The following is a 24,283-nucleotide window of genomic DNA, read 5'->3' on the forward strand; positions in this document are numbered from 1 at the left end:
TTATACCTTGGTTTAATTAGCAACATACATCAATTAACACTAGCAGTGCCGTTAGGTGAAAAGAAGGGGTTTAACCTTAAGAAATGCGTAATACACTATACTTCATTCAAATCTAACTATCTCATTGAGGGGAATGCTGTGGACTAAATAAACAATTCATTGCAAAGTACACACTACAGTTTTCAAAACATGTCAAACATATAAAGATATTTGATTAGTTTTATATCTATGAAGGCCAAAACTTTAGGCAATATTTTGTCCTCTTCTATGTTGCCTAGTAAAACAAAGGAGAATTGGTTATCGATCAAACCAGGTTTCTTTAAATGTGAAAGTAGGAGGTGCAAGTCTTGTACTTATGCCTCTTTCTTTCCTAAGACATGGAGAGTCCACAACGTCATTCCAATTACTAGTGGAAATATTCACTCCTGGCCAGCAGAAGGAGGCAAAGAGCACCACAGCAAAGCTGTTAAGTGTCACTTCCCTTACCCATAACCCCCAGTCATTCTCATTGCCTCTGTCAATAGAGGAGGTGAAGTTTGGTGTCTGAAGATATTTTTTCCTTTTTTGGGTACTTTTCCAAGCAAGCAAGGATTTGGGTTTAGCTGTGTCCATGTCAATCTCTTGAGTAAGAGTAGTGGCGGCTTTTAAGGTCCTTACTTTGTTTTTCTGACATATTTGCTGCCCTAGTCATAGAAAGCCAGAGTTGGTTACTCAGTTCTTTCTTTTTCCACAGGTCTCTGTAAGGAGTATGTGTCTTTTCACGCCTGGTGAGCTGTCTTCCTGCCGGAAAGCTAGATTGCAAGTAAGTGCTTTTGTCTTCTAGGTGTTGGAGACTTGCACTTCAGAAAAATAGTTAACTCTGCAGTAATATTGGGACATAAGAAGGTAACTAAAAAACAGAGGGGCGCCTCATGTAGATTAACCAAATGTTGAAAAAATTTGCACTACAAGGCCAAATGGGTACTCACAATTAATTGGAGCACCCTTGTGTGCTGGTAGACACAGACTGATATAGAAGGGCGTATCAGCTCACCCACTCCAAACGCTACCAACCAAGTGTGCTGATGTAATAACGGAGGAAGCAGGGAAAAGGCTCATGTGCAGATCAACCATGCAAATACAATAGAATATATGAAATGCCAAATGGATACTCACATTTCGAATGAGCACACTTATGTGCTGGTAGACACAGGCTGATATATTTTGAGGGCGTATCAGCTCACCCACTTTAGGTTCCCCCAGTGACTCTGTGCATAAGTTCATCCGGATCTATCTGGGAGGAGGAGTGCAGGCATCATTTTTTCATGGACAGACATCTGTGGACAGTATTTTGGGACTTTTATTATATAGTTTGTATCTCACAGATGGTGATATGCTTTTTTATGATTGCATCAGTATCACAATTGTATCAACATTCTTCTGTTCTTAGCTTTTTGTCATTTATATTGGGACATAATATATCCTTTATGTATAAGATTTACTGGGGCAGTGTGCAGGCACATATGTATGTCAGACTAGGGCTTCCCTTAATATTGGGGACGTTTCCTCTGTGGCTCTTAATTTTATTAGCTTGTGTAGTGTTGCAAAGAGTTTATATTGGGCATTTTGTTAGAAACAAAAACTGTAGGGCACAATTTATTGAAGCTTTTATTGTGAATTAAACTGGGAGCTGCAAAGTATTTTTATTACGGTCTTACTTGGCAGTTTCTTGGAATGTGTGCTTTTAATTGCTGTGCAGCTCCTTGTTTGCCGGTCATGTGACTTCCAGCTCATCCAACACAGAGCGGAGTGGCGGCACTTCTTCTCAGCATTTTCCATGTCGGCTCATTGAAGGAGTCGCTCGTAAGCAGCCTCTGTGCATCTCACTAATTGTGGATCCTCTGGAAGTTTGGGCTGTGGACATAAGTATCTCAGGGTTACAAAATAGACTTCAAGACTTGTCCTCCCAGGGGCAGATTCTACCTCTTAAGATTATCTGCAGACCAGGTAAAAAGAGAGGCATTCTTGATCTGCATTCAGGACCTTTTCTCCATGGGAGTGATTTTTCCAGTTCCCCTAAGTGAACAGGGTCTAGGATTCTATTTAAATCTGTTAGTGGTCCCCAAAAAAGAGGCACATTTTCAACCCATTTTAGACCTAAAGTGTCTCAACAAATTTCTCAGGGTGCCGTCTTTCAAAACTTAAACCATTCGTTCCATTCTTCCTTTGGTCCAAGAAGGTCAGTTTATGATGACCATAGACCTGAAGGACTCATATTTTCATGTTCCCATCCACAGGGATCACCACAAATTCCTGAAATTCGCTTTCCTAGACATGCACTTTCAGTTTGTTGCTTTTCTTTTTGGCCTTGCCACAGCTCCCAGAATTATTTCAAAGGTTCTGGGGGCTCTCTTGGCAATTGTCAGGGCTCAGAGAATTGCAGTGGCACCCTATCTGGATGACATCTTGGTTCAGACGCCATCCTTTCAACTAGCAAACTCTCATACAGAGAACTTGTTGTCTTTTCTACATTCCCACAGATGGAAAGCGAATCTGTAGAAGAGTTCCCTCATTCCATCTACAAGGGTGGTTTTCTTAGAGACTATCATAGATTCCCTATCTATGAAGATTTTTCTGACGGAGGTCAGAAAATCCAAAATTCTCTCTTCTTACCTCTCTCTAAAGTCTACTGTTTGGCCATCAGTAGCTCAATGCATGGAGGTAATTGGTCTGATGGTTGCTTCTATGGACATGGTTCCCTTTACTCGATTCCATCGGACAGATCTGCAATTATGCATGCTCAGACAATGGAACAGAGACCATTCAGATCTGTCTCAGAGGATAGATCTGGACCAGTTGACAATAAACTCTCTTTCATGGTGGATTTCTCAGGATCATCTGTCTCAGGGAACATGCTTCAAGAGACCTTCCTGGGTGATTATGACCACAGACACCAGCCTGCTACGCTGGGGAGCAGTCTGGGAAAGGCTTAGGGCCTATGGACTCGAGAGGAGTCTTCTCTTCTGATAAATATCTTGGAGTTGAGAGCGATCTTAAATGCTCTGACGGCCTGGCCTCAGTTGTCCGTAGTCCGTTTTATCAAATTCCAGTCGGACAACATCACCTTAGTGGCCTACATTAATCACCAAGTAGGAACTTGGAGTTCCTTGGCCATGAAGGAGGTTACCCAGATTATTCAGTGGGCGGAAACTCTATCTGCCATCCACATTCCAGGAGTGGACAACTGGGAGGCGGATTTTCTGAGCAGACAGACTTTTCATCCCGGGGAATGGGCTCTCCATCCGGAGGTGTTCTCCAGGTTAACCCTCAAATGGGGGGTACCAGAGCTGGATCTGATGGTGTCTCGTCAGAACGCCAAGCTTCCAAGGTACGGTTCAAGGTCAAGAGATCCTCAGGCCACCCTGATAGATGTTCTGGCGGATCCTTAGGATTTTGGTCTAGCATATCTGTTTCCTCCGTTTGCTCTCCTTCCACGAGTCATTGCTCGTATCAAGCAGGAGAGAGCGTCTGTAATTCTAATAGCTCCTGCATGGCCTTGCAGGATCTGGTTTGCAGACCTAGTGAAGATGTCATCCCTTCCTCCTTGGAGGTTTCTTCTAAAATTTACCATAAGGTATGGCGCAAATACCTGTATTGGTGTGAATCGAAGGGCTTCTCTTGGAGTAGGGTCAGGATTCCTAGAATTTTGTCTTTTCTCCAGGAAGGTCTGAGTTGTCAGTCAGTTCTTTGAAAGGACAGATTTCTGCATTATCTATTCTTTTACATAAGCGTCTAGCGGATGTGCCAGATGTTCAATCCATTTGCCAGGCCCTGGTCAGGATCAGGCCTGTGTTTAAACCTGTTGCTCCTCCTTGGAGCTTTAACCTTGTTCTTAGAGCTTTGCAGCATACTCCGTTTGAGCCAATGCATTCTGTAGATATTAAGTTGTTATATTGGAAAGTTTTGTTTCTTATCGCTATCTGATTGATGTTGTGTGTGCTCTAAAATTCTACCTACAGGCTACTAAGTATTTTTGCCAGTCTTCTGCCCTGTTTGTTTGTTTCTCAGTTAAGCGTAAAGGTCAGAAGGCCACTTCTACTTCTCTGTCTCTCTGGTTGAGAGTATGATTCCTTTTGCTTATGAGACTGATGGACAGCAGCCTCCTGAGAGAATTATAGCTCATTCCACTAGGGCTGTCTCTTCTTCTTGGGCTTTCAAAAATGAAGCTTTTGTGAAACAGATTTGCAAGGTGGCAACATAGTCCTCTCTGCATACTTTTTCCAAATTTTCCTAATTTTATACTTTTGCCTCGGCTGAGGCTTCCTTTGGGAGAAAGGTTCTTCAAGTGGTGGTGCCTTCTGTTTAGGTCCGCCTGTCTTGTTCTCCCTCCCTGTTCATTCCATGTCCTCTAGCTTGGGTATTGGTTCCCACTAGTAACTGGAATGGCGTTGTGGACTCTCCATGTCTTAGGAAAGATAATACAATTTATGCTTACCTGATAAATATCTTTATTTCCGGACATGGAGAGTCCACGACCCCACCTTTTAGGACAGAAATTTTTACTAAACCTTCAGGCACCTATACACCTTTGTGTTATCTTCTTTTTCCATTTCCCTTTGGTTGAATGACTGGGGGTTATGGGTAAGGGAAGTGTGGCTGTGGTGCTCTTTGCCTCCTTCTGCTGGCCAGTAGTGAATATTCCCACTAGTAATTGGAATGACATTGTGGACTCTCCATGTCCGGAAAGACAGAAATTTATCAGGTAAGCATACATTTTATTTTTGGAACTGAGTTTGTGTCAAGTGTAAACAATAAATGTTTAAAAATACAAGAAAGGAAAAGCAGGCAGGTGACAGCAAATATAGTTTTCATTTATTAAGGAGGTAAAAAAGGCAACGTTTCGGGATTAGTCTCCCTTATTCATGCCATACCTGATACAAACCAACAAGTGACTTATATACATTTATAACACTAGGTGGCGCTCAAGTGTAATTAACCCTTTCTTATCTAACACATTAACTTACTCATTAATTAACTCACACTTATACATTTCCTATTATGTATACATAGCAGCAGAGTAACCATAATTAATTAAATTTCTCATTTCTTAACTAACATTCACTTCATCAAGGTATATAAAATTGAAATTGACCTGGAGTGAGGAGGTTATTGACTTCCTGGACGTGAGAGTAATTAAATCAGACAATCATAATGTGGGGAGTGGTATACACAAATGCACACCACACCCTTTAGGGTGCGCCTCCCAGTTGCCAAAAAATCGGATAGATAAATAGTCTAGAACCTAGACATAAAACAATACACACAGTAACACAGGATAAAACAACAGAACAGTGAACTATACAGTAGGTATAGGTATGTTAATGTCCATTCATCAATCAAGTCCCACTATCTGGCGGCAGCACTCTGTCAAAGGATGGTCGTCCTGATGGTTAGATACTGCAAATAGAAGAACACAGAGGCGCCACCATGGCCCAGTACCACCAAAACAAAGAAATAAATATATAGAAGGCACTATATATACTCACAAACGTCAAGCACCCAGGTGGTGCTAGTGGGGCAGGCTGAAACTTCACAGTAGTTCAGCTCACTGATATACCTCCAAATAGATCCAGTCGGTGTTCCTTGAGAGCCTAAGATCCTATGCCTAGAAAAGAGAGAGGCAAACCAACATGGCCTAGTATTGTTTGAGCCCAGGGAGAATATAGCCCTAATGGGTATACTCACAGGAAACAAAGCACCTCCAGGTGCAATATCAGCAAGCTGGAACCATAAGTCGCCCAGTAGACAAACCACGGCAAGTGATCCTCCGCTTCCAGTAGTATAACGGTGGATAAGAGAGGGGTGTATGGAACCCGTAGGCGGTTGGATGTCAGTTGTACCGATTATCCGATAATGGCGCCGTTTCATGTGTTACCTGATACAAACCAACAAGTGACTTATATACATTTATAACACTAGGTGGCGCTCAAGTGTAATTAACCCTTTCTTATCTAACACATTAACTTACTCATTAATTAACTCACACTTATACATTTCCTATTATGTATACATAGCAGCAGAGTAACCATAATTAATTAAATTTCTCATTTCTTAACTAACATTCACTTCATCAAGGTATATAAAATTGAAATTGACCTGGAGTGAGGAGGTTATTGACTTCCTGGACGTGAGAGTAATTAAATCAGACAATCAATTTAAAACTGATCTATTTAAGAAAAAAACTGACCGAAACAGTCTATTGCGCTTTGAAAGTGCTCATCCACCCTCACTCCTGAAATCTCTACCCCACAGTCAAATGTTGCGAGTGCGCAAAATTGTCTCAGATGAGAAAATACTGAATAAGAGACTAACAGAGATGGGAGAGAGATTCCTGGAAAGGGGTTATCCTAAAAGTCTTATAACGAAAGAAATTGAAACTGTAAAATCAATTCCAAGACTAAATTTATTGCATCCAAAGGATAGAGCAAAGAAGGAAGATAACCAGAAGGATAGACTTATTTTTATAACAGAATATAATGCACAAAGTAATGAAATACAGCGCATTATTAGGAAACACTGGAATATTTTGTCTGACTGTAATCCATCTGTGATAGAATTTCAGCGCCCCCCTATGTCTGCCTTTAAAAGGAGTAGTAACATCCAAAATAAATTGGTTAGAGCTGACATTGGTCCTAGCACTAAAAACAGACCCAGTTATATTACTACAAAAAATACCGGTTGCTATCCCTGTCTAGGGTGTTCATGTTGTAGCAACATGAGTAAAGGGTCAATTTTCTATCACCCTCATACTGGCAAAAAGTATAACATAAAAGGTTATTTCACATGCTTAACTACCTTCATAACATACATGATTAAATGTCCATGTGGGGGGGTCTACATAGGGGAGTCCACCAGGTCCGCTAAGGAAAGAATAATTGAGCATAAGAGCAATATTAGGACCGGTAATTTAAAAGCCCCTCTAGCTGCCCACTTTATAAAAGCTAACCATTCTATAAGTCAATTAAAATTTCAAATAATTGATAAAGTAGACATTCCACGTAGAGGAGGGGATAGAGAAATTCTGTTAAAACAGAAAGAAGCATACTGGATATATATCAATTGGAGTGTCTAGAACCTAAGGGGTTAAATAAAGACTGGGACCTTACAGTATTTTTATGATTAATATTGCTGAGATGAAAATTACAATTTATTGTTGTCGTTCTATGATAAAGTGAATGTTAGTTAAGAAATTAGAAATTTAATTAATTATGGTTACTCTGCTGCTATGTATACATAATAGGAAATGTATAAGTGTCAGTTAATTAATGAGTACGTTAATGTGTTAGATAAGAAAGGGTTAATTACACTTGAGCGCCACCTAGTGGTATACATGTACATAAGTCACTTGTTGGTTTGTATCAGGTATGGCATGAATAAGGGAGACTAATCCCGAAACGTTGCCTTTTTTACCTCCTTAATAAATGAAAACTATATTTGCTGTCACCTGCCTGCTTTTCCTTTGATTTGTGAACTGGGGACCTGGGCAGTGGTCCTTAGGTGGCGTGCAATATTTAAGCCTGTTGTGCTGAAAAGTTCTATTTAAATTTAAAATACAAGAACACATAACCTGCAATTCCTGTTATGTAGTTTATATTTTGACTTGCAGGGGGTGCCAGAAACACTATGTAGGACAAACTACAAGGGCTCTAAAGGATCGGTTTGTCAAGCATTTACGTTCCATTGAGGACCCTGAATATACTACACCGGTATCCCTGCATTTTAAAAGATTACATAATTTAGCTCATTATTGACGTTTTAGGGCATCCAGACAATTCCAAGACACCCTAGAGGGAGTAATAGAGGAGTAATCCTCAGTAAGAGAAAAGTCTTTTGGATTTTTCAGCTGGATACTCTCATGCCAAAGGGCTTGAATTCTCAGTGGGATGTTAAACTCTATGTGGATCGTGTTTGAAATATGTATTTCATCATTGTCACTAAATTTCTTACAGCTTTAAAAATTAATTAATTATTACAACTTTATGTGAAGTTGGATATTGTCAGGGTTTTTTCCCTGTTGTTTGCCATGTGCTGCTGGCAGCCATTTTACTCACCTCTCTTCCTGACTATGGTGCATTGTGGGGGATGCTGCTCATTTCCTACACTTCCATTTATGGCCAGACTGGTGTGCATCATCCATGTGAGACAGGATGCAGTCTCAGAATTGTGATGTCATCACTTATTATTTAAAGGGCCTCTGTTCAGTATGCTTTGCCTTTGCGTTGTCTCAGACCTGTTTGTAAGAGTTCCTGTGTATTACCTGGCTGCCTGACGTCCTTCCTGGTTCCTGATCCCTGGCTTGTTCCTGACTCTGCTGTTTTCCTTGTTCCTGATTCCGGCTCGTCTGACTATTCGCTTTGGCTCCTGACTCGGCTCGTCTGACTACCAGCTCTGATTTTGACTCCTGGCTTGTTATTTGACTTGTGGACTTTTTATTATTTTTTGCTATTAATAAAGGTGTGATTATTTTTGCACTTCTCGTCTCAGTCTGATTCCTGGCACCCTGACAGATATAATGTGTAAATAAATGTATATTTATGTGTATAGTTTTGACAACATAAAGTATTCCAGGGATTGCTATCGTTATATTTTGGCGGTTTGTGCACTCAAATATCTTTATATGTTTGAAATGTTTTCAAAACTGTAAGGTGCACTTTGCAATCAATTGTTTATTTAGTCCACAGCATTCCCCTCAATGAGATAGTTAGATTTGAATGAAGTATAGTGTATTACACATTTCTTAAGGTTAAAACCCTTCTTTTCACCTAACGGCACTGGTAGTCTTAATTGATGTATGTTGTTAATTAAACCAAGGAGGAGGGCACTGCTAGGTGTATCAGTTAGTGGTGTTTGTTAAGTGAGCATATGGTCATTGAGGAAGTCAGTTTGTTAACGAAACGCGTTTGACCATGTTGCCTGTTTTTAACCAGTGTACTTTTTTTCTGTGTTCACTTGAGGATGAATAAAGCCTTTTAATCATCTTTTCCTGTTAAACTGCTTTTGTGGAGCTGGGTGCGTTTGATTTGCTGGACTTATACTTTGTGAAGCGTTAGTGGATCGGTTCATTTTTTCGGCACCAATAATACTACTTTGCAGCGTTCATCGTATCATTAATGACGCCAGCGAGGGGGTGTCTTGACAGCGTAAAAATCACTGCGGTATTACGCTACAACCATACTGAATGTCTTGGAGCTATGCCCTGAAGTTTGTTTTGTTCTATCTAGGTTTATTTGTAGATATTATTTTTTATTTGTAATTTAATCCTCAAACTTATGATCTCACTTTGACAGTAAACTGAATACAATATAGCACTGGTGTAGGTGAGTAGTGCAAGCTGAGAGTTACTTCATACAACCCAAATGTAAATCATATTTAATAAATATAAATCAAATGTAATAAATATATAAATGTAACATGACGCTATCTTGTCTGCCACCCAGGTTTGGACATCAGACATTAAACTACAGACTTTTCTACGATGGAAAGCATTTTGTGGGAGAGAAAAGGTTTGAATCCATTCATGACTTGGTTACGGATGGTTTAATAACTTTGTATATAGAGACTAAAGCTGCTGAGTATATTGCAAGAATGACAACAAACCCCATTTATGAACAAATTGGATACACTTCGTTATTGAAAGACAAAAGGACCCGGAGACTGAGCAGAACAAAAAATGAATCCAAAAGAGCACATGTATCAAAAGAAGGAAATACATCAGTAGAAAAGGTAAGAGATTACTTTTTTAGAAATAATAGTTATTTTGACATCCTATTTCTTTGAGTTAAATCCTTGTAGTTATGATTTTCTGTGTGTCGGATTAGCCAATCAAAGTTTCAGCAGCTGAGTTAATATGTTCTTTTACAAATAATAGCAATTTCTGTTAAGTGAACATTAGGAGCAACTGAATTCTGCACAAAACTCACAACAATATACATATTCATGAAAACAATGGGAAAATGTATGTTCTTCACACTAGCTCCCTGTCTACATAGGGGTATGTGCCCTCTCTCTGAGTATTAATGTCTTCTTTATGTAAAAAGAAAATGTTTCTAGAAATTAAAGCTCCATGGTGGGTTCCTTTTCATATGATATTTTGCCAGATATTTTTTTGCAAAACAGAGTATGTTTTAGATACAATGCTATGGTATGTTGAGAGTGCTTATCCAGTTATAATTCTGAGGGTACATACATGCTTGATGGTAAAGAGCAAGTTAAAATGTGTCACCTGTGATCATGCACTTTTTGTACATTATAATAACTAAATACAGACTTCTCAAGTGTCCTGAGATTTGCCAGAGAGTCGAGAATTGGCACCTTAGTTCCTTAGTCCTGTATCTATAGGGAAGGGAGATTGGTGTGAGGGACAGGGTTCCCAAACCATGACATCTGACAAACTAAAGGACATTTGGGAGTTCTGGTCCCATCCTAATTATGCTTCTTCTTTGAAACTGACAAGCTGTTAAACTGAGCAGATTAGGAGTTTGCCATCACTGCTCTGGATAAGCTCTGCGCGTTTAAAAACCCTGCCCAATACCACCCCTTTTCCAGCATGGTGCATTAATGTTCCGTCGCTTTTCCAACATGGTGCACTAACGTTCCGTCCCTTTTCCAGCATGGTGCACTAATGTTCCGTCCCTTTTCCAGCATGGTGCACTAATGTTCTGCCCCTTTTCCAGCATGGTGCACTAATGTTCTGCCCCTTTTCCAACATGGTGCATTAATGTTCCCTCCCTTTTCCAGCATGGGGCACTAATGTTCCGTCCCTTTTCCAGCATGGTGCACTAATGTTCCATCTCTTTTCCAGCATGGTGCACTAATGTTCCGTATCTTTTCCAGCATAGTGCACTAATGTTCTACCCCTTTTCCAGCATAGTGCACTAATGTTCCATTCTTTTTCCAGCATAGTGCACTAATGTTCTACCCCTTTTCCAGCATAGTGCACTAATGTTCTACCCCTTTTCCAGCAAGGTGCACTAATGTTCTACCCCTTTTCCAGCATAGTGCACTAATGTTCTACCCCTTTTCCAGCATAATGCACTAATGTTCTACCCCTTTTCCAGCATGGTGCACTAATGTTCTACCCCTTTTCCAGCATAATGCACTAATGTTCTACCTTTTTTCCAGCATGATGGACTAATGTCCCACTCCTTTTCCAGCATAGTGCACTAATGTTCTACCCTTTTTCCAGCATAGTGCACTAATGTTCCATCCCTTTTTCCAGAATAGTGCACTAATGTTCTACCCCTTTTCCAGCATAGTGCACTAATGTTCCATCCCTTTTTCCAGCATAGTGCACTAATGTTCCATCCCTTTTTCCAGCGTGGTGCACTAATGTTCCATCCCTTACCAGCATAGTGCACTAATGTTCCATCCCTTTTCCAACATAGTGCACTAATGTTCCATCCCTTACCAGCATAGTGCACTAATGTTCCATCCCTTACCAGCATAGTGCACTAATGTTCCATCCCTTTTCCAGCATAGTGCACTAAAGTTCCATCCCTTTTCCAGCATAGTGCACTAATGTTCCATCCCTTACCAGCATAGTGCACTAAAGTTCCATCCCTTTTCCAGCATAGTGCACTAATGTTCCATCCCTTACCAGCATAGTGCACTAAAGTTCCATCCCTTTTCCAGCATAGTGCACTCATGTTTCATCCCTGTGATCTGTCATTTAATTTTCTACACAGCCAGTAGTAATCATATTGACATGGTTTAAAAAAACAGTAAATACCCTTACATTACAAAACATTCCTGTTGTGTCTATATAGAATAACATAACAGCCAATTTAAAACAAATTAAAATACTTTTTACTGGAATTATCTTTCAATAGCCAAACTCAACCAACCATATATGGGCTTTAGTCCACAGACAACCAGGCTAGTCACTGTTATAAAGTTAGTATAAAATGCATTATTTGCAGTTGTTATCTGATAAAGCCAATTAGAGACAGATATGTAACAGAGTTAGCATTGAGAAGTCAGCAGGGTGCATTTCAAGTTCTGAGAATTAGAAAAATGAATAATTGCTCAGAGCTAAATTACATGAAAAGGGGCAAAATAAATAATGACAATATATTACAATGTTGTTTAATTATATAAAACTAAAAATGTTATATACAAATTTCAAGGTATTTACTGTCCTCTTAAACAGGTACTTTGAATGAGTAAGTTATGATTCAGTTTATGATTAAAATATTTGTGCCCAAATAGATTACACTGATAAACGTCACTAAAAAAGTAGATCCCACGTCACTAAAATACAGACAAATTCATTTCTGAAAACATTATTACGTAAGTGTTTAAGTATTTGATGAATCACATCTATGAAGAATTGAACTCTGTATTCACTGAACATTGTCACCACAGTGCTAGCTTGTCTGAAAATCAAGTAATCGCATCAATAAATCTATCATAGATGTTGTGATAGTTCTACCTTTCCGGTCTTTATGGTTTGCTGTTAGCGCTTAGTGATTTCCCATTGGACTCAAAACATAGCATAAATCTATATTAAATCCACATTCTAATACATGTAGGTCTGGATTTACCAGTTTATATGTAACAGTGCTGACTGATAGATCCTAACAGCGTTTTGTGATTTCCCATTTTACAATCAGCCATTAGTGATAGTATGGGCCCAAAGTGTAAGAAACTTTGTTTGTCTTCAGCAGAAAAGATAAGATAACAAAGTAAACTTTATTGACAGATTTGTGACAAGGTTAGTCTTATGAATCCTGCCATGTGCTTCTGTAGTTTTCAGGACTGGAAAATAATATTAAATCTAACAGTCTGACTATTTATTTAAAGAATTAACCTGATACTTTATCAATTATATTTCAATTTCAAATTCTTGTTTTACAAAAATTGATTTATCATTTTTCTCAAAATTTTCTTTAGTTGATAAACATCTGAATTTTAACATTGAAATTATTCAACTGCGCTAAACTACTATACAGAATGTGTTTGCTTGCAGGATCTCGGCCACACCATAACCAAATGGAATACTGCAAGTACGCCTGTTCTGTATAGTGAGAACTTACAGTTTGGCTCAATACTTTCAATGTTAGAAATCTCTTCATTTTTAAAAACCTGATTTACAGTGTGCAAACAGGAAAGCCACAATTGTAAATAAGGAAAGTTGCTGCCACTTTCTTCTGCGAGATACTATTATCCAACAATCCTGTAGACATGAGCAGCCCAGAAAATTTAATTTTCTGACAAAATTTTGGTCCCAGATATTCAAGGAAATTTGTTTCCCACGAATATTTGTTGGCTCCACTATTCAGTTTTCGTTTTAAACAAATTTTTGTTAAACATTTACATTTGTTTTCGTTAAAACTAATCTAAATGCTTTAAAGCTACAGGTGAAAAGTTCCCCTGTAGTTATAATACTTACCTCAATGTGCTTGCCAGACCATGGAGTGCACGTTAAGGTAAGTATTAACCACTTAAAAATATGAAAGTAAACAAATAAATATGAATATGATTTTCTTCAGTATTTTTTAATTTTTTTTTATTTCTATTGGTGCGTTCTTCGGATATGTTTACATCATAATGCATATAAATAACACACTATATACACATGCACACTATACCCATAATGCCCCGGCTCAAATAGATTTATTTTTAATATGATTATTTGTTATTTATTAATAACGATCATTGCACTACAAAGTGAAGATATAGGAGTTCTGGGGGGGGGGGGGGGGTTGTTCTAATGTTCTAAACAATACAGACAAGCTAAGTTGGACATTTTCACAAATTGACAAGATAAGCATTATGAAGAAATATATGTCAATTACTGTGAAAATTAATTTGCATATACATATAGGGGCCGATTTATCAAAGCTTCAACTGATAATGCGCTGGAAGTCCTTGTCAAATTTGACGCTAATTTGATCCGCCGTAGTTAACAAAGCGTCAAGATCATCAAATGTTGAAATATGTGACTTAAAATACGCTCCCGCGATACCAATCTGACGCAGAGCGATGCTTGTGTTATTCGAGCGGAATACTGATCATCCTCCATCACATTCGACTCCATTTGACCCTCTTGTCAATTTAATATCAATAAACAAACAAAGACCCTTATAGACTTTCAAAGTAACTGCACTTAAAACCCGGATATTAAAAACACATGTATAGGTATATAGGTATATATATATATATATATATATATATATATATATATATATATATATATAGGGTAAGTAAATTTAAATATTATTATACCCATGCAGGTGTAGAATTCACAATAACAACCCTGCAGAAAGACCTTATTTGGCTATTTATAAAGTACAAGACACTATTTGCATAAAGAAACATGTGCATATCTTGTACAGGAAAAAAGCAAGTGCATAAGTCCAGTACAATAAAGTGTTCTCTCAATGTTTAGTATGCAGAGCCAGAATGAATATATATGAATATATGAGTCCCATGTAAAATCAAATTGTATATAGAGAGCCAGCCAGCAAATTCATGTTCACAGTTTGGAGTAAATAAACTAAATGCCTTTGTGGTTCAAAAAGAGGATAATAACAGATAGTGCCAAAAAAACCTTAGTTTAATTGCAACCTTGAACCAACAAGCAGAGAAAGTCAAACACCCACGGCCGTCATCTGCCACTTCACAGGCCCCCACTCATAAGGATTACTTTACCGCTCTGTCCTTAGGTCCCAGTTCTTCTCCACCGCACAGCTGCTACCCTGGACCCCTGTCCATCCACCAAACGCGGATAAGCGTGCTCTTCTTGGTCGCGGCTTCGGTGACGTCACCAGACTGGTGACCTGTGTTGATTTGCGGTCTATCGCCAGATGGGGTGGGTCTTGGAAGGCTCCGTGTTACGATATTTCCAACGGCTCAAAGCGGGTGTCTACTCTGAATCCGATGTCACTGACAGTTCAGTATAATAAAATTCTGAAAGCGCTATATTGCGCATGATATAAACAAGCTGGTCATTGCTCTTCACGTACAGCTAGCTGCTGGCTCAAAACTGCTTGGCTGAAAATAGCAAAAATAGGACTTGCTCTGGGTGGCAGTGCCGCAAATATTGCCGGCTTCAGGCAAAAAAGTTCAAATATAAATAAAGGTTTGCCAGCAATAGTTTGATGAATAAAATATAACATTTATTTAAAGGGACATAATACTCATATGCTAAATCACTTGAAACTGATGCAGTATAACAGTAAAAAGCTGACAGGAAAATATCACCTGAGCATCTCTATGTAAAAAAGGAAGATATTTTACCTTACAATCTCCTCAGCTTAGCAGAGTAAGTTCTGTGTAAAAAGTTATACTTCACCTGCTCCCAGCTGCAGGTAAAAAAATAAAAAAAATGAAGAAATTAACAGCAGCCAATCAGCATCAGCAGTGCTGAGGTCATGAACTCTTACTGTGATCTCATGAGATTTGACTTAACTCTCATGAGATTTCATAGTAAGCTTCCTTTACCTGATTGGTGAAATAATATGAGAGTGCACGATGCTCATCCTTTCAGTTGTCCCGGGACAGACACACTAATATGCTGCTTAGAAATCCTTTACAATGGGAGGTGGCTACTGAGGAACTTTTGAGGTAAAATATCTTTCTTTTTTACATAGAGATGTTCAGGTGATATTTTCTAATCAGTTTTTTACAGCTATGCTGCATCACTTTCAAGTGTTTAAACATTTGGGTATTATGGCCCTTTAAGTACAAACCATTAAAACTTGGAGGGACATTCAACAGGTTCGCTCACGTCACTTCCGACGCAGCATATCTATCGTTCAAATCGCCACCCTTGAGGCCGCAAATGCCATAGAAATCATTGGGAGTCTGAAAACACAGAAAGCTTATGTTTGATACTGCAAGAGAATGAAGCGTTTCTTTACTATAATCGCATTTGTAACTCGTCCGTCGGTGTCGCCAGTTGTGCACGCATCCTTGAAGGAATGTTGGCAGCGCGAAGCAGCCAACAGAATGTTGGCTACGTGTGCAGCCAAAATAATTCACCTGGATGACTTCGGTGGATTCTTTCACCACCCTGCCATATTCAGAATCCACTGGGATGCAGGGAAGGCAAACGGAACATTTAAAAAAAATAAAAATAACCGGCCGCAACAAGTATTAAAAAATAAATAAATAACCGTCCGCAATAAGTAATAAAAAAAAAAACTTACCGTCTGCAATTAGTATTTTATTAAGAAAAAAATAAAAAACTATCCAATAAAATTATTAACCTCTAAATCCGCCAACATCGCAAACTACCTAATACATGCATTAACCCTTATCCGCCAACCCCCCACAACGCATTAAACCTAATTTACCTATTAACTCCTAAACCCCCAACCCCCACAACGCAAAAAAATAATCTAATGACTAGGCCCCCTAATCTAACACCCCCTTAATTAACCCCTTAATTACATTTTATTTAAAACTACATTACGATTAAAATAAAACAATGACATTACATTAATCTAAAATTACAGAAAATAAAAAAGGCTAACATTACAAAAAATAATAAACAGCACTATCCAAAATAAAAAATGTAAACCTAATCCCTATGAAAATAACCCCCCCCAATAAAAACACCCGCTAATCTAAGAATAAATTACCAATAGCCCTTAAAAGGGCTTTTTTCAGGGCATTGTCCTAAAGAAATCAGCTCTTTTACATTAAAAATAAACAAAGTCCCCCCTAACAGTAAAACACCCCACCCACCAAACCCTCCAAAATAAAAAAAAACACTAATAAACCTTAACTACCCATTGCCCAAAAGGGCATTTGTATGGGCATTGGGGATTCAGCTCTTTTTCACTGCCATTAAAAGGGCATTCAGCTCTTTTGCAAATTGCCCAATAAACCCTAATCTAAAAAAAAAAAAATACAAATTAAAAAACTAACTAACACTAAGGCCTCAAATAGGTACTCACAGTTTCAGAAGTCCAGTGGAGAAGGTCTTCTTCCAGGCGGGTCCATCATCTTCATCCACAGCAAAGGCGCGCGGAGCGGAGGTCTGGAGCGGTCTTCTCAGATGTAGTGATCCTCGGCGGTGGTCATATGTGGCGGCAGCGATCCTCGGCGGCATGGAGGTTCCTCTTCATCCGATGTCCTGAATATTGAATGCAAGGTACAGCAATCAATTTGGGGTACCTTGCATTCCTATTGGCTGAATTGTTCATGTTTAAATCAGCCAATAAGATTTCAGTAGCTCTCATCCTATTTCAAAATCAGCTAATAGGATGAGAGCTACTTAAATCTTATTGGCTGATTTGAACAGTCAATAGGATTTCAGTAGCTCTAATCCTATTGGCTGTTTTGAAAAATTCAGCCAATAGGATTGCAAGGTACCCCAAATTGATTGTGGTATCTTGCATTCAATAGTCAGTATACAACAGACATCAGATGAAGAGGAACCTCAATGTCGCCGAGGACCGCCGCAGCCGAGGACCGCCGACACAGATGACCACCGCTGAGGATCGCCACATCTGGGAAAACCGCTCTGGACCTCCGCTCTGCGCCTCCTTTGCTGTGGATGAAGATAATGGACCCGTCTGGAAGAAGACCTTCTCCACCGGACTTCTGAAACCGTGAGTACCTATTTGGGGCTTTAGTGTTAGTTTTTTAATTTGTATTTTTTTTTTAAAAATTTAGATTAGGGTTTATTGGGCAATTTGCAAAAGAGCTGAATGTCCTTTTAAGGGCAGTGAAAACGAGCTGAGTGCCCTTTAAAGGGCAATGCCCATTCTTTTTTTAAATACTAATTGCAGACGGCCGCAACAAGTATTAAAAAATAAATAAATAACCGTCCGCAATAAGTAATAAAAAAAAACTTACCGTCTGCATTTAGTATTTAAAAAAAAAAAAGAACTGACCATACGAACTATTAAGAAAAAAATAAACTAACCGCCCGCACAAAGTATTAAGAAAAAAATAAAAATCTATCCAATAAAATTATTAACCTCTAAATCCGCCAACCACATCATCGCAAACTACCTAATACATGTATTAACCCTAATCCGCCAACCCCCCACAAAGCATTAAACCTAATTTACCTATTAACTCCTAAACCCCCAACCCCCACAGCGCAAAAAAATAATTTAATGACTAGGCCCCCTAATCTAACACCCCCTTAATTAACCCCTTAATTACATTTTATTTAAAACTACATTACGATTAAAATAAAACAATGACATTACATTAATCTAAAATTACAGAAAATAAAAAAGGCTAACATTACAAAAAATAATAAACAGCACTATCCAAAATAAAAAAATTAAACCTAATCCCTATGAAAATAACCCCCCCAATAAAAACACCCCCTAATCTAAGAATAAACTACCAATAGCTCTTAAAAGGGCTTTTTTTCAGGGCATTGTCCTAAAGAAATCAGCTCTTTTACATTAAAAATAAACAAAGTCTCCCTAACAGTAAAACACCCCACCCACCAAACCCCCCAAAATAAAAAAAAACAATAATAAACCTTAACTACCCATTGCCCAAAAGGGCATTTGTATGGGCATTGGGGATTCAGCTCTTTTTCACTGCCATTAAAAGGGCATTCAGCTCTTTTGCAAATTGCCCAATAAACCCTAATCTAAAAAAAAAAAATACAAATTAAAAACTAACTAACACTAAGGCCTCAAATAGGTACTCACAGTTTTAGAAGTCCGGTGGAGAAGGTCTTCTTCCAGGCGGGTCCATCATCTTCATCCACAGCGAAGGCGCGCGGAGCGGAGGTCTGGAGCGGTCTTCTCAGATGTAGTGATCCTCGGCGGTGGTCATATGTGGCGGCGGCGGTGATCCTCGGCGGCATGGAGGTTCCTCTTCATCCGATGTCCTGAATATTGAATGCAAGGTACAGCAATCAATTTGGGGTACCTTGCATTCCTATTGGCTGAATTGTTCATGTTTAAATCAGCCAATAAGATTTCAGTAGCTCTCATCCTATTTCAAAATCAGCTAATAGGATGAGAGCTACTTAAATCTTATTGGCTGATTTGAACAGTCAATAGGATTTCAGTAGCTCTAATCCTATTGGCTGTTTTGAAAAATTCAGCCAATAGGATTGCAAGGTACACCAAATTGATTGTGGTATCTTGCATTCAATATTCAGTATACAACAGACATCAGATGAAGAGGAACCTCAATGTCGCCGAGGACCGCCGCAGCCGAGGACCGCCGACACAGATGACCACCGCTGAGGATCGCCACATCTGGGAAAACCGCTCTGGACCTCGGCTCTGCGCCTCCTTTGCTTTGGATGAAGATAATGGACCCGTCTGGAAGAAGACCTTCTCCACCGGACTTCTGAAACCGTGAGTACCTATTTGGGGCTTTAGTGTTAGTTTTTTAATTTGTATTTTTTAAAAAAACAATTAGATTAGGGTTTATTGGGCAATTTGCAAAAGAGCTGAATGTCCTTTTAAGGGCAGTGAAAAGGTGCTGAATGCCCTTTAAAGGGCAATGCCCATACAAATGCCGCTTTAGGGGAAATGAGTAGTTCAGGTTTATTAGTGTTAGTTTTTTTTTATTTTGTGGGGTTTGGTGGCTGGGGGTATTACTGTTAGGGGGTACTGTTTATTTTAATGTAAAAGAGCTGATTTCTTTAGGGCAATGCCCTACAAAAAGCCCCTTTAAGGGCTATTGGTAGTTTATTTTTAGATTAGGGGGTGTTTTTATTTTGGGGGGGCGTTATTTTTAAGTAGTAATGTATTTATTTCAAAGCAAGGGGACAATGTTATTGATCCAAATTTGGTGTGAAGTATTGCTCCAAATTTGGTGCACTAGTAGATATAGGGATAAAAATGAAAAATACATTACTACTTATGGATTATGTTACATCTTTGTCTCATTACAAAGCAAGGGAACAATATTATTGCTCCAAATTTGGTGCACTAGTAGATATAGAGATAAAAATGAAATACATTTGGGGACGGAGCCTGACCAAGCAGGGTAATGGCCACAGATTAACTAGGCTCCGTAGCTGTATTCCTCCCTATGGGGTTATATTGTCGAGTTCCTGGTCTAAGATGCACACCACACGTTATCCTATGCACCACTAAGTGATCTGGGCTACTCACCATCTACCGCCACTCTGCTCGGACAACTAGCACAGAAGACGCTATACCGGACCAGACCGTGACATGCACGCAGTATTTCATAAGGGCTGGGAGACCCGTTAGACCTCCAGAATAACCAGACGACAGTGAATACAAATGGACCACTGACCGGCGGAATCAGAGGGGCTCCGCAGCAAGGCTCTATACTGTAACTTCATTCCAGAAGACAAATTGGGCCTCCGCACAAGTAAAGGCCTCAATCGCAACAGCGTGGGAACACGGTCTGGCACAGGCTGGCTTACAACAACCGAAAATTGCTGATAACAAGTGACTCTTTAAAAGAAAAGAGAATCATCACCCTTAACAATCACAGAGAAGCCATCTCAAGGTACAAGGTACATAGATTGGTAATCAGGCGGCCTAATAAAAACAACAGGCCTGTTACGATCTTTCCCAAACATAACATGTGAATCAAGGAAACGGGCTGATATATATATTTTGAGCATCCTCTGTATAGCCCACAAATAAAGTATATATAGACATACAGTCCTCTGGCAAATGTCAAGCTAGGGATCTGCAGGCTATAAAAATTGGGTACTTTTATAACAAATAAGGAGGTAGTGAATTTTATTCATCTGATTATAAGACTATAATTACAACCTACAGAGCTTATATACTGTCTCCATACCTCCCAATGCGAGATCATCTGGGTTTGTACAATAATAGCACAAATAATATGCCTTTATAAGTGTCAAGAGCTCATTGTGTCACATCAAGTGTACTTTGTGATGCCCTGCAAGAGAGCAACTAAAATGGATAAGCCCCTAAAATCCACAACTCTGAACCAATACTTGAAAGCAGCAGACCCTCAGACAGAAAGTGGGTCAGACCCTCAAACCCAGGTGCAAATGAATGAGCCTCCCTCAGATACTGGAGCTTTTATTACCAAAGAGTACCTTAAAACACTGTCATCCAAAGATGATATTAAAGAAGTTCTTAAGGAAGTCAGAGGCTTATTTGGTGAACTGCGCAAAGATATCACACAGGTTAAGCAAAAAGTGTCCAAACTTTAAAGCATGCAAACGATGCTGTGTGATGATGTGCAACAATCAACTAAACAATTACATAACCACAAAGAAACCATAAGTTTTTTATTGGATAAAGTCGAAGATCTCGACAATCGCAATAGAAGAAACAATCTCAGGATCAGGGGGATTCCTGAATCCATAATCCCATCTGCTCTTCTGGGCTGCCTGCAGGACTTGTTTCTTTCAATTAAAGTAACTCCAACTGCGCCAGAGATGACACTGGAGAGGGCCCACAGAATGCTATTACTCACGCAGGCAATCCTATCCAGATATTCTCCGACATCAGTCCAGCTACTCTTCAAAAGCAGCGAGAACTCAGATTTATTACAGACGTGCTTAGATCTGCAGGGATCCAATACCGATGGGGCTTTTCAGTAAGCATAATTACTACAAAGAACGGTGAAACTACAATATATCGTTCCCCTGAGGATTTCCACAAGCTTAATGAGAAATTGGGCTTAAAAATCACCTTCCCCGATGCAGATTCAGAAAACACAAGATCAACACCTTAACCTCAGGTCAACAGTAACCAACTCACCACCTATACGCCAGGATGAGGCATTGTACATCACATACTAAGCTATCCTGCTACTTCTTATCACCACTTAGGTGATACACTAAAGAGACCACCTTAAGGGACGTCAAAATACAGTAAGACTATGTTATATTTTATTTGTGTTGATCCCTTTAGAAACTAACTTAAGGGACTTTGAAATACAGCAAGTTTTTGACATGTTTTATATGTGTAAGCTCTCCTTATATGTTCCTGTTATTAGTTTATACAAAATGCCCGGTTGGCAAGTGAAACAATGTTAGAATACACTTAGGATCACCTGCATATGACACAATCACTTAGCCAAAATTCACAACTAAAATTACTCTTTACTGACCATTGTCTCTGCCTTACAGCAGGATATCATAGGCTGTTGTACATGTTAAATGGTGTTAGGAAAAAATAAATGTTAATTTGCAAAAAGGAAAATGCTAGATTTTGGTTAGCAGACATTACAACATTTTTTTTATTTATTAATTATTTTGTATGTATGTTGTCCCTTTTTGTTCACACTACACTTGTAGGAGACATGGGTCTCTAAGATAAACATTGTTGTCAGATGCCCAGATTTTTGGATCTTAAAGGTGATCACAGCAGTTCTACTACTATTGCTCTGTCTTAATTGTTTAGTTTATATATAGAATAATGCTCGCCTTGCTCTCTGTACTCTAGATTTGGATGCCAACTAAATTTATAGATTCTGGAAATAGACAACACTGTTGTGAACATCGGGGTACAACTTGTTGATTTACATTACGAAATGCACATCTCTAGAAACCAACGCATAGGTGCATACATTAGCCCATAGTTTGATTTGATTGACTTATCCCTACACACAAATCTAATTGACTGGGTATTCAATATTACTGACCTACCCTTTAAGTATATTTCCAATGTCCCCTAGGGGAGGAAAGGCTCACTCCTCTCTTTCTTCATAAATAATTCCATACATCCCCCCCCCCCCCCCCTTAGGCTAAAAACTCTCTTTCCACTGATTGTAAAATCTTTGCAACCCACCTTCTCACTTTTTGTTTCCCTTAACTTCTTCTCTTTACACCCCCCCCCTATTTTTTTATTCTTCTTTCCCCTCAACCAGTCCCTTCCTTAATCATGGCATACAAAACACTCACACTTATAACTATAAACGCCAAAGGATTGAATAACCCAACAAAACGTAATATAGTGATGAAAGACCTTCACAGACTGGGGAGACATAGTTCTTATTCAAGAATCCCACTTCAAAAGGGGGCATGAACCAAATTGGCACAATAAAGACTATCTACACACTTTCTTCGCTTCGGGGCCAAACAAAAAAAAATGTAGTTGGCATTCTATTCCAACACTGTTCCATTTCAATCACTAACATAGACAAAGACTCAGAGGACAGATGTATCATATTGCAAGGTTTACTATATGGGCGACCCATTACAATTGTCAATACATATTTCCCCAATAAAGCTCAAAGAGCATTCATGAGAACACTCTCAAATCATATTCTGGATCATAAAAAAGGCTCACTTATTATGGGAGGAGACTTTAATATTCCTATGGACCCAAAACTAGATACTTCGGGAGTATTTAGGTATATTTTTAACGGTGGATCCCCAAGATTTATTCTCCACCAATTACAAACCCTTAAAAGATAACATAACAGGTGATTTGTCCAGCTGGAGCAATAAACTGATCTCATGGCTAGACAAAATTCAGGTCATTAAGATGAATATCCTACCCTGAATCGTATATATACTACAGACATTACCTATCCCATTACCCAGACACTATATGATAAGTCTTAAAATTACCATATGAAAATATATTTGGCAAAAACTAAGACCGCGTATTTCCAAAAATACAATGTTCCTTCCTAGACTTAGAGGGGTATTGAGTGTACCGAATATTGAATTATATAGACAGGCAGCATTGTTGCAACATCTGATAGAATGTTGCCACAATTCAGTAGATAAAAAATGAATCCAACTGGATAGAGCAATTTTGCACTCAGAAAATATGGGCATATGGGCCTGGGTCTCTCCAAAGTTGAGACCCATGGAGGTCGCTCAATATCCACTCTGGTCGGAGTTCTTCACAGTATGGGACAAAATTCTTAAAACATCTACCCATCTATCTACCTTACACTGTCATATGACACCTTATAGACACAGCCCTGAACTACTGACCTCAGAATACCCCTCCCCATAAAGCCCTTTACCACATATTAAAGAATTTATCCTGAAAAATATAATGGAAGGGAACAAACTTGTACCAAGGGAGGGCCTCGTTGGGAGTGATGGGGAGTCTCCCCCCTCATGGTGTGTCTACACTTGACTGGCACATGTCATACAAACTCACAAGTGACGGGATGATTTTGGTCGCCCCTTTACTACATTTGAAAATGTATGTACACAACAAACTCAACTTAGGCACATCTTATCAAAAATGTATAATATCCTCCTAACAGTGGTGTAGCATAAATAAATAAATACATGAAATAAAAAAATAAATAGAATAAATAAATGTAGCATACCCTATCCTTACTTATAAATGGACCATTTTAGACAGAAAGATATCAA

At 38.9% G+C, this 24,283-nt stretch overlaps 1 protein-coding gene across 1 annotated transcript in view; it reads left to right on the plus strand.

Moving 5' to 3' along the window:
* The window catches only part of CHN2 (chimerin 2), a 964,914-nt gene that overhangs the window by 536,276 nt on the left and 404,355 nt on the right, over positions 1–24,283 (plus strand). Inside the window, exon 6 of the mRNA XM_053714191.1 lies at positions 9,477–9,762. Within this exon, the coding sequence (XP_053570166.1) occupies positions 9,477–9,762 (286 nt within the window). The remainder of the gene's footprint in view (positions 1–9,476; positions 9,763–24,283) is intronic.

The sequence above is a fragment of the Bombina bombina genome, chromosome 5, assembly GCF_027579735.1.
Source record: "Bombina bombina isolate aBomBom1 chromosome 5, aBomBom1.pri, whole genome shotgun sequence".
Taxonomy (NCBI): domain Eukaryota; kingdom Metazoa; phylum Chordata; class Amphibia; order Anura; family Bombinatoridae; genus Bombina; species Bombina bombina.